At 41.1% G+C, this 12,184-nt stretch overlaps 1 protein-coding gene across 1 annotated transcript in view; it reads right to left on the bottom strand.

Annotated features, from left to right (window-relative positions):
- The window catches only part of TMPRSS11D (transmembrane serine protease 11D), a 50,881-nt gene that overhangs the window by 17,082 nt on the left and 21,615 nt on the right, over positions 1–12,184 (bottom strand). The window contains exons 4-6 of the mRNA XM_059682316.1: positions 7,571–7,638; positions 4,970–5,127; positions 2,468–2,506 (exon numbers count right to left, since the gene is read on the bottom strand). Coding sequence (XP_059538299.1) covers positions 2,468–2,506; positions 4,970–5,127; positions 7,571–7,638 — 265 coding nt within the window. The remainder of the gene's footprint in view (positions 1–2,467; positions 2,507–4,969; positions 5,128–7,570; positions 7,639–12,184) is intronic.

Here is a 12,184-nt window from a genome sequence, read left to right as displayed (position 1 = left end):
GGCTGGCCAGGCACCCCAGCGGAACCCCCACCCTGATCCAGGACACCCTGCAGGGCAAACCAGCCGGCCCCGACCTGTGCACAATGCCTCTATCCTACATAATAAAAGGGTAATATGCAAATTGACCCTAACAACAGAACAACTGGGAATGACTAGTCACTATGACACACACTGACCACAAAGGGGTAGATGCCAGGGCACTGCGGGTGGCTGGGGCACGGTGGGCGGCAGGGGCGTGGGGGTGGTGGAGGGCAGCAGGAGACGGGCAGGAAGAATAGGCCCTTGATGTCAGGGAGGGGCGGGACCTGAGCACTTGGCGCAGAGGGATAGGACAGGCTCCATGGGAGGGAACAGAGCGGAGCTGCGCTCACACTCAGCCTCGGACTTCAGTTACTTGGTGTGTCAAGTGGCCCTCCATGCCTTCTTTGTGTTGCAAGGTTCAGCTCAAAAGATTGAGAGCCTCCAGGGTGGTTGGGAAGGCAGTTGTGGGGGGTGGGGGGAGGCCAGTGGGCGAGTGGATTGGCTGGAGGTGAGGCAGCAGGGCTCCTGGATTGGCTGGATTTGACAGGGTGGGGCTAACCTTTGAGAGGTGCAAGGGGGAGTGTAAGGGAGTGTGCACTTGTGTGTGCCACTGGCCTGCCGGCTTTACTCTTGCGTGGTGACTGTGGTGGCGGCCGCAGTTACTACCTGAGCCCAGACGGAGCAGAAGGACATCCCGGCATCCCGATACCAGATTGTGTGGCCCCCTGGTCATGGCCAAAGGGGAGGGCGCCGAAAGCGGCTCCACAATGGGGCTGCTGCCTACAAGCATCCTCCAAGTGGGTGAACGCCAGGCCCAGGGAAGGTGAGAACCTGGCATCTGGTGGAGGGCAAGGGCGGCAGCGTCCGCAGAGCATGCAAGGTGTTAGGGGCAGTGGACATGGCCATGATGGCAGGCTAGGCCTAGGGGACCCTACACACGCATGATTTAATCGTGCGCTGGGCCTCTAGTAAACAAATAAAAATCTTAAGAGAGCCCATGATCACTGCAATGGCCAAAGCTAAAGTGGGCTGGGGTTGGCCAGTCACTCAGTTCCTCTCAATTCCCATTTGCATGATTTACTTCCTCTGGTTTATTACTAAGAAATTAGAGGTAAATCACCACCACCGATTTCTATTGCTGGACCAGCTCTAAGGTAGTGATACTGCTTCAATATGACAACCATCCAAAGGCTTTTCTTTCTTTTTTTTTTTTTTTGTAACAGACTTCTCAGATAGAAAAGGTCTAGACTTCTATTAAGAATATACACGGACTGCGGACTGAAGGGTCCCAGGTTCGATTCTGGTCAAGGGCATGTACCTTGGTTGCGGGCACAACCCCGGTGGGGAGTGTGCAGGAGGCAACTGATCGATGTTTCTCTCTCATCGATGTTTCTAACTCTCTAACCCTCTCCCTTCCTCTCTGTAAAAAATCAATAATATATATATATTTTTAAAAAAGAATATACATGGAGCCCTAGCTGGTTTGGCTCAGTGCATAGAGCGTCAGCCTGCAGACTGAAAGGTCCCAGGTTTGATTCTGGTCAAGGACACATGCCTGGAGTTGTGGGCTCGGTCCCCAGTAGGAGGCATGCAGGAGGCAGCCGATCAATGATTCTCTCTCATCATTGATGTTTCTATCTCTCCCTCTCCCTTTCTCTCTGAAATCAATATATATATATATTTTTTAAAGAATATACATGGAACATATATTCCTTTGTTGTACCGCCAACCAAATCCTCTAGAAATTTACTTAAGCACATTTTCACTAAAATGAAGAAGCATGCATTAAATATATAATAAAGTTGAACAACACCCATAGAGTAGCATTATCTTATAACATCATTTAAATACGTGAAATAGGCCAGCTATTGAGGTATATTAAATTACTTTCTGACTACATTTTATCATCAGAAAACTGCTGTTGATATTTCAGCTATCCTAGCCAGAGAATATACAGAATGAGAGTGGAAAGTAGTGACTTGTCCTTTAGGTTATCAACATAAAACTGGAAGCACATTTTATAATTTTAAAAAATTTATACTTTATAATTAACATAATTCCACAACAAAGCACACTATTCTGGTAGTTAGGAGAAGCCATATAAACGATATCACCCAACATAAATTACAATTCTATAGAAATGCCACCATAGGACCAGGGCAGGAAAAGCTTTCCAAAGCTGCCAAGAAATTTTTCAAGAGGCCACACTTGTTACAGATTGGGAGGAATTCCACTGCTACAGCTTCTTTCCTCAAGGAGGGGAAACCTGAATAGCACTCTATCACCAATGGAATCAGCAGTGTCTTATCTCAACATCCCACGTGAGTGAACTAAGAATAAAGGTATCACCTCAATAGACGCTGCCTTGGCAAAGGGCACAACTGACTTGACCACTTACTCTGTATATTCTGGTAAATCATATTTACAGAATAATTTTAAAAGTTACCTTGATTGAACATATTTACTGCTTCCTGGTCATCAATAGCTGGTGTCAAAAAACAAAAAGACTGAGATTAGTACATTAAAAACTGTGTGTAATTTTATTGTAATTTCTTAAAGGTTAGCCCTCAGACACCCATAGTCAGAAACACTTGGACAGCTGCTAAAATACAGATTCCTCGGCTCCTCATTTAGTAATGACATCACTTCCACCAATGGCTAGACATCTGGAATGGCCGTTTAACTATTTCTTTCTTGTAATTTTCACATCTAATTGGTTTCCACATTTTGTACCTTCTAGCTTCTAATTTTCCTTTGAATTAGCCCCATTCTCTCCATCCCTTTGGCTATTGCATTAGTTCATGCTTTCGTCATTTGACACCTATACTCTTAAAATAACCTTCAAACTGGGTTCCTTTGCACTTTGCGTGCACCCATCTCTATTTTACCACGCTGATTTTTCTAAAAATGTATATCAGGTCATATTCTTCTCTGATTGAAATCAGCTTCATATTTCCTATAAGCTAAATCTAAACTCAGACAGGCTTATCATGATCTCTAAAATAAATCTGTGCAAATTTATTGGCTGCCAGTAGTTACACAGGGCTTTGGTATCTTATCTGCTGTGTGTCAGAGGAGCTAAAAATCCTTTTTAGAGGCAACAAAAATAAAAAGAGCTGACCATTGCTTTTCCTCCTTAGAATAAGAGAGAATTGGCTTCAATTCCTGACGCCCCTACATGTTGACTCAATTATCTAGCTTTTCTGAGTGTTAACAATAAAAATATAAGATAGGATTGTTGTGAGGATTAAACAAACTGTAGTGTCTGAGTGTCAGACAGTCAGAAAGGACATGACCAGCCATGGAACTGGAGCAGTGTCTTGGAGGTCTGTTCTGTGCCAAGGATTAACTCTTTACTTGCTGGCAGAGGAAATGGGAGTCCAAGGTAGGACTGGGAGGGCTTGGAGGGACTGGGGAGAAAACTTTGTGGTCCTGGTGCAATGATTGTTTACCAACAGATTTCAAATTGCTTTCCTCTCTGTTGGTAAAATCCAGATTAAATAGCAGTCCAGTGTGGGAGCCACCAAAGTCCTTTAATCTTGAATTTATTGTGAGAGAATCATGGTTTATTAAACGTGTTATAAGACAAAGTTGGAGGAGTGTCCTTAAATTTTATGCATGTACTAAGTAATTCCTTTCCTTTAGTCATGCAACAAATATTAATGGAGTATCTATTATACTAGATACTGAGTAGTAGAAGGACAGTAGGATCAACAAGGCAGACTAGTTCTTGCCTTTAGGAAACTTACAGAAGAGGATGAAGATAAACAGTACAAAAATCACATAAATAATTTTGTGGTTTTCTTTGAGAGAAATACTATGAAGGTAAATGAAAGAGTCTGTGACAAGGGTAGGTAGTTTAGTAACGGAAGTTAGAAAAGGTTTACATTAGAAAGTAATAATTCTGATGAAAACTGACAGATGCTCAGGGGTGATCTAGGCAGCATTATAACAAATGGGAGCAATGTGTGCAAAGGCCCTGAAGCAGGAAGAGAAGAGGGGAGCCTGTCAGTTGGAGAAAATGAAAGTGTGGCCAGAATGAGGATGAGAGTGGTATAATACGAGGCTGGAGGGGTAAGTATGAACCAAATCATGCAGTGCTTTAGATGAAGTGGCTATATCCTTTATTGTCCAAACCAGGACATTTAGGGGGCAATAATTATCATGGTTCTTGGAATAACTGGCATGAACTGAGACTGTCCTGGGCAAACCAGAAAATATGGTATTCCACTTAAATGTGTCTGTGTGTGTGTGTGTGTGTGTGTGTGTGTGTTTTGTGGGAAGCTGTGGGAGGCTTGTAAGCAAAATCATGTGTATTGTAAAACATTTCCTTAATGAATTTGTAGAAAATAGATTGGAAGGGGCCAAGAAAAATATATAAGAAAAGCAGTATGAAGGCTGGTGCAAAAGTTCAAATGAGAGATGATGTTGGCTTGAACTAGAGAGGTAGCAATTGGGATGAAGAAAATAGACATAGATTCAAGAAAGGCAGAAGTAGAGATAATTTTCAGAAAGGATATAAAGATATTGCCAAATTTCCTTCTTTATTCTACAAGTATTTACTAGAAATCTTACAGCTGCATGCTCTGTTCTGAGTGGGGTCATTAAATGGGTCTCTGACTTTGAGAAGCTATTTATCATTCCTGTAACATACATGCAATTGAACACCTGACAACATTCCTCATAAGGAGTATTGAAAGGGAAAATTAATAGAGAATTTTTAATAAATGAAATTTACTATATGAATTCTAGATGATTCTTTAAACTTTAAAATGTTTCATATTAGAGGGCTACATATTGTACCTAGATTCATAATATATTGTTTTCACAAATTTTAACTCCGGCGGGGGGGGGGGGGGGAAAGGCCAGTTTCTCATTAATTTAAAACATGGGTTAGTTACATTGAGGGATATATTGAAATAAAATGGTAAAAAAACAAGGTACTTGCCTTCTACATCAGTCGGAGGGTTTATTTCCAAGTTTCCAAAGTTATTCAGTATTTGATGTAAAACAGACTCAATTCTGCTTTTCATTGATGCTGCATTGTTATTTCTAGAGAATTTAAATTTCATAACAGTATCTGCCATCACACCACTGCCTTTTTGCCTGAAAACCATAAAGATATTTTTAAAAATGGATAATTATGATAATTATCTGCCACAGACAAGGACAATATATTTGCAACTCAGAAAGCGACAAATGATTGGTACCTACTATAAATATGGAATTCTACAAATCAGTAAGAAAAGACTAACAAGAGAAAAAGTAGAAAATATATAAACGTGCAATTCAAAGGAAAGGGATCCTTAGTGAAAGATAAACATGTAAATAGCTGCTCACACAGGACAGTGTTTTATACTTAATCATTTATTTGATCTTCATAACAACCCTATCAAAGAGTCATGTCACTTCATCTTGGGAATTGTGAATAAAAACTGGCTTTTCAAGGGTAATCATTTCCTGATGTGTTTGCTTTCTGTAGCTCAAATTCTCCATTAACACACTATATTTTAATACAGAAGGGATAGGGGGAAAAGTGTGTGTGTGTGTGTGTGTGTGTGTGTGTGTGTGTATTTCAGGCAGAGGGAATAGCTTATATAAAGGTCTGAGTTAAGAAGAGTGAAGAACTGAAAGAAGTCTAGTGGAGTAAAGAGCAGAGTGGAAAGTATTAAAAGATAAGCTCAGAGATGAAGATGGTAGGAAGAAGTCAGATAAAGGTTTAGTAAATTTTTACTACATGTATAAATAAAATGTCTCAAAGAGATTTTTATTTATATATGTATTAATATATATATACACACACATACACACACACACACACATCCTATATAATAAAAGGGTAATATGCAAATAGACTGAATGACAGAACAACCGAACAACCAATCAAAGCATAATATGCTAATGATATGCTCAGGCTGCTCAACTGCTTGCTATGACGTGCACTTACCACCAGGGGGCAGATGCTCTGACCAGTAGGTTACCTTGCTGCTGGGGTCTGGCCCATCAAGACTGAGTTAAATGGTCTGGACATGCCCTGGATCCTTCCCCTGCCCCTCCCCGGCCTGATCATGAACCGATGGGGTCCCTCAATCTGGCCTGAACCCTCTCACAATCTGGGATCCCTCAGGGGATGTTGGAGAGCCAGTTTCAGCCCGATCCCGCAGGCCACTCCCCTTGGGAGGGCTCCTGACACAGGGCTCATGGCTGGTGAGTGCTGCTGTGGCAGCGTGATGGGGACTGATTGGGTGCGAGTCCACAGCAGGCACAGTGGGGCCGGGATGAATGGGAGATGCAGGTTGGAGCTGCAGGTGGCATTGGACTGTGGGTTGTGGCTCAATCCCTGCAGGCCACCCAGAGGGACCCCATCATGCATGAATTCATGCACTGGGCTTCTAGTATATATATAAATACATACATAATGTGGATTGAAGGAAAGACAGAAATTAAAAATGACTCATATTTATTTGTTGAGCAACTAGGTTAAAGCTTTTGCCATTAATAGAGGTAAGCAACACTAGAAGAGTAACATTTAGTGAAGGAGAGATGATAGGTTCAGATTTGGAAAAAGGTTCAGCTAAGCGTAAGTGAATAAAGGGAGAGAAAATACAGATAGCTCATTCAGTCCTACATGTTTTGAGAGCTGGTGGCTAATACAGAGACTTTCACAAGAAGGTACTAAGGCAAATGTGCACTGAAGTGCATTTTGGAAAATACTTTTTTCATGGATTCTGCCCACTCCTGTAACTCTCAACAAAATTTATCTGTCCAGAGCTCTATCTCCATGGCTTCTAATTAGGTGACTCTACAGAGAATAAGAAAAATTAATTTTCTTGTAGTATTAGTATTTGAGAAAGAACAGAATCATTCTCCTTTCAAAGAATGTTTGCACGTTGCTTGTAGAAGTGAGCAATGTGGGCATTTGAGGCATTTGTGGTAGGGTTAGTGAAGGGTGACTATTTTAGTTGTGAATGCTTGTCTTATCACATCATGTAAATAGGTATACATTGAATTAAGGCAGGAATAGCAAATAGCTAGCATGCATGCTGCTACTCCCCCTGTTATTAATTCATGACAGACATGCTTGCATTTGCCACAGCATCTTTATATTACAGCATTCCAGGCAATCAAAAACCCAAAGCCACTTTTGATGTTGGCTGTAGTGTTCCGATCTTGGATGTATAAGGCCAGGACCACAGCACTGCATAACTCGAGGGGGCCCTGTTTACATAGACTGCATTGTGAATGATAGCCACTGGATTTATACAACAGGACAGCCCTGTTACCTTACCTTCACCCATATCTCTCTCCAACCCTTTCTCTTTTTCCTACCCAAAATTAAATGTAGTTATTTATATTAGTAGATAAATAGGTCATATCTGACATGTTTTGTTTTTGTTTTGGCATTGTTTTTTAAATTGCTTATGATACTATTCTCATAATATTGCATTGAATTCTGTGAAAGTTTCATTCATTATTCATGCTGTGAATAAAAGTCAAATGGGCCAAATTGCATCCAAGTTTCCATACTTTTTGATATTGTTCCACTTACCTCAGTTTGACAACATGAGCTCGGACGAACTGATTTCTTAAATCTGATTTTTTGAATGTTGTAGTAATCTGTAGAAATAAAGGGGGGAGGAAACCCTCTGTAATTACAGTTCTTCTCCTTAATCTTTGCTCCCAACCTTGCAACATGAGACTTACGTACATTAGATAATAGGGACTGAGTAACTAGTTCAGCTCAGTTTAGTTCCATTCCATTTCAGAATACATGGGATTGATTTAGGCAGGTTATATAACCTTTTGATGCAGGCTCATTTTTTTCATTTGTTGCACAAAGATGATAGCGGATAAGATGTGTCTCACCAGAGGACATTCTAAACACACTAGATGCTTTACTCAATGAGAGACCGTGTTATGTGATTTGGTGGCAAGCCAACATTAGGGAAGTCCATTGATACAACTTATATTGTGTAATCATTTTAACAACTGCTTTTAAAAGTTAAAACCAGATTAAAATGGGTAGCAATGGAGATCTTGAAGAGAAGGGGAGAAAAAAGCAAAAGGCAGCCTTTTCCTTGATATTTCTAATTAATATGTAAGCATCAGGTATTTTTAGCATCGGTTGGTAATTTCCTGACCTGCCCTACTTATCTCCCTGAATCATTGCTCAGTCCCAGCAAGGATGGCCCTCTTGAAGTTTAGCTTTACAGTGAATGAGGAGTGGTTCTAGGACTGGAACAGTTCCCCCATATTGCAAGGTCAGATATAGTAAGGTTTTGTAATGGAGAGTGGATTCCATTCCATTCCATTCCAATGGTGAGGTTGCACCAAGTTGGAGTTGGATATGAAAAGATGAAGGTAGGGGAATAAAGTAGCATGCTGAATGCTACAGTAAGCCAGATTTTGAAGCCAATTCTTTAAATTGTAAAGTTTATGCAATCTCTATTACACCATCTTGTATTTACTTTTTCAATATCCATTTCTATAGGCAGATGTCAAACCAACCAGCTGTTTGACAAAATGATAATGTCTTTTCTAGAGAGGCCTTGGCCATTTTTAAGAACGAGACTCGCATTTTCTCAGTTAGCTGGTTGAAGAGGATGGAAAACTTCACAGGTGGAGTGAATGGTACATGCAAAGTTCTGCAGTGGGAACAAATAGGTTGTGTTTAAAGAATAAAAGAAGGCCAGTGTGAGCATGCAGCATAGAGAGCAAAGGGGCTAGTGTGATAGGAAAGGCCAGACCATGCAGCATTATCTTAAATAATGGGAAGTCACTGACATTTTTTAAGTAAGAGGAAAATATAATCAGATTGCAATTTGAGAACAGTATCTCTGGATGTGTTATTTCTTAGGGAAGAAATAATGCCAATTAGTTATGGTGCTATTTTAGTACTCTAGAGTAGAGGTGATGGCTTGGATGCATGTGGTGGTAGCACAGAGGAGAGATATGAATGGATTTGAAAAATAATGTGGGATAAAACCTACAAGAATTGGTAATGAATTTGATATTTGGAATGACGGAGAGCAGTATGTCAAGGGTGAATTCTAAGTTTTTGGTTTGAAAACTGAGTAAATGACATTATCATTAATGTGGCTAGGATTGTTAGAAGAAGGCTAGGATGGCGTGAAAAGATCATAGATTTGGTTTTGGGACATAATATATTTGATATTTTTTTTAAAAAAAAATGTCAAGTAGAGATATCAAGCTGGCAAATGGGTGAAAAGTTCTGAAGTACAAAAGAAAAGTCTGGGCTGGAGATAGAGTGAGTCACTAGTATACATTTTGGTTGAAGTCACGCTCATAGATGAGATTATCTAGAGATAGAAAACAGTGTGAGAAGAGAGGAGGGAATAGGCCAAAGCCTTGGGGAATTCAACATTAAATGGCCGTGTAGAGGAGCATGAGCCTGTAAAGGACATAGAGGAGTGGCCAGAAAGGTCGGATAAGAAAAACAGGTGAATGGGTGGCACAAATATCTCTCATGGAAATCACAAAATCATAGGCTTTTTGTATTAGAAAGTACTATAAAAATCATCTAGCCCAACACATTTATTTTACTTATGAGTAAACAGAACCAGAAAAGCGAAGTGAATTGCTTAATATAATAGAAGGTTCCAGGACTAGTTCACTGCTCATTAAGTAGAACAATGTTGTCTATGGGACAAGGATAATGAGGGTACTGATGTTACCAATGGGAAATTATATGATTCTTGGATTTGTGGTCAGGAGACCTTGGTTTAAATTCTGGTTCTACAACTTTCCAGTTGAATGGCCTTTGATGTTTCTTAATCTCACAACCTTTGCTTACTGGCCTATAAAAATGATTTATTAATTCATATGGCTGTTATGAGTTGAAGGTTAGATAATATATGTCAAAGTGCTATGTAAACTATAAAGCACAATTTTAAAGTATTATTCATGTTATGTTTTAAATGTTTTATGTGTTTTTACAGAAGGATAAATGTATAAGATTACCAAAATCATACATCAGAAAAATTTCACAGGAGATCTTGCTTTGACAGGTGTTTAAATAGATTCTAAAGCCATAGTACTCTAAGTAGTTTGGTACTGTGAGGCAAGATTAATCAGTGGTAGGGAGTAGAATACAGAAAAATAAAAGGAAAAATTTAGTGTATGATAAAGGTAGCATGACACGTAAATCAATTACACTATTTAACATATAGTTTTGGTACCACCACCTAGCTATTTCTTGGGAAAAAACTGTATCTCTATCTTACTATAAAATAAATTTCAGATTAATAAAAGATAAAATTACAAAAACTGAAATAATTAAAGTACAAAAAAGGAAATGTGAGTGAACATGTTAGAATATTTGGAGTGGAGAAAGACATGTTTAACTTGGCATAAAAGTAAGAAATTATTAAAATGATTGATAATTTTAGCTACATAAAAATACTGAACCTATTGGGCATAAAAAAACCCCCTACATTATAAACAAGGTTGAAAGTCAAATCCCATAAAAGGAAAATATATGCAACATGAATGATAGATAAATTTTAATATTCTAATAAAGAATGCCCCTCTGATTATGTAAAAAGGACAAATGCTTCATTCTATATAATAATCCTATCTAATAAAAGAGAAACATGGTAATTGGCTTACGACCACTACCCTTCCCATTGGCTAATCAGGGCAATATCCAAATTAACTGTCAGCCAAGATGGCGGCCGGCAGCCAGGCAGCTTGAAACTAACATGAGGCTTGCTTGCTTCAGTGGCGGAGGACTCCAACGTTCCCCGCCTGCCGCTGCAGGCCTCTGAGCTGCAAGCAACTATGTAACAAACATAGAAGCTAAACAAAACCCCAGAAACCTGCCCGGCTTCAGCCAGCAGGATCGCAACATTGTAAGCAAAGGCCAGAAACCTACTTTCAGCAGCAGAGGCCTAAGAGCTGGAGCCAAGCCTCAAAGCTAAAGCTGGCCCAGTGCCGGGGTCCAACCCCAGCAGGTCCAGGGGTCCCCAAAGGTGTGGACGGAGTCGGCGAAGAAGGAAGGGCACGGAGACAGCGTTCAGTTGATCAGCAACCTAGCCAGGATCTCTAGCCCGGATCTCCAGAGAGGTTCTGCTTCGGATTTCCAGCGAGGTTCTGTAGCCATGTTCCCTCGCTAGGTTCTCCAGCCAGGTTCTGTCCAGGCTCTCCAGTCAGGTTCAGTGTCCAGGTTCCAGTCAGGTTCTCCTGCCAATCTCTGTAGTCAGGTTCAGTCCAGGATCCCTTGCCATGTTCTCCCGCTAGGCTCTGTCTCTAGGCTCCGAGGCCAGTCCCTCTCCAGGATCCTACGGCATGCTCTCGCCAGCGAAGTTCTTCTGTCTCTAGAGAACGTTCTGTGTAGGTTGTGCCTAGGCTCTGTCTCTCTTGGTCCTGTCTTCCAAGCCCTGTCTTCTTAGTTCTGTGTTTTGCTGTCTTATTACATCTGTATTTATACCAGTTCATTTTAATCCTGTCAATCTCTATTACAAAGGTTAGGGCGTTTCTTATCTCCATTCCAGGGAGTAAAGATTATGTAGCTTAAGCATGATTGTTTGTAGTGATTAACTACCCGCCTGGCACTTAGTTAAGGAGTTTCCTCCCCTCCCTGACTTCAGGGAAAAATTCCTACCTGGGGAAACAACCTTTCTAGGAGAGGCATCCCCTCCCTGACTTCAGGGAAAAATTCCTACCTGGGGAAACAACCTTTCTAGGAGAGGCATCCCCTCCCTGACTTCAGGGAAAAATCCCTACCTGGGGAAACAACCTTTCTCAGAGAGGTGACCTTGGTTAAAACACAGCACCAAGAAGGTGAGCAAACATATTAAGAACTGTATCCCATATATGCCAGGTCCCTTGAAACAGCAAGGATGGACCGGCTCCCGGCAGCCCAGAATAAAAAAAAAGAAAAAAAGGAGCAGTTGGGAGCTTCAGTCACCCCCAGCCTGAAAACAGCCCTCAGCTCCTCACCCAGACTGGCCAGGCCACCCCAGTGGGGACCCCCACCCTGAAGGGTGTGTGACCAGCTGCAAACAGCCATCATCCCCTCAACCAGGCTGGCCAGGCACCCCAGTGGGGACCCCCACCCTGATCCAGGACACCCTTCAGGGCAAACCAGCCAGCACCCACCCGTGCACCAGGCCTCTACCCTATATAGTAAAAGGGTAATATG

The sequence above is a fragment of the Myotis daubentonii genome, chromosome 1 (assembly GCF_963259705.1).
Source record: "Myotis daubentonii chromosome 1, mMyoDau2.1, whole genome shotgun sequence".
NCBI lineage: Eukaryota > Metazoa > Chordata > Mammalia > Chiroptera > Vespertilionidae > Myotis > Myotis daubentonii.
The sequence above is the reverse complement of the archived record's forward strand: the minus strand, read 5'-3'. Positions and strand labels throughout refer to the sequence as shown.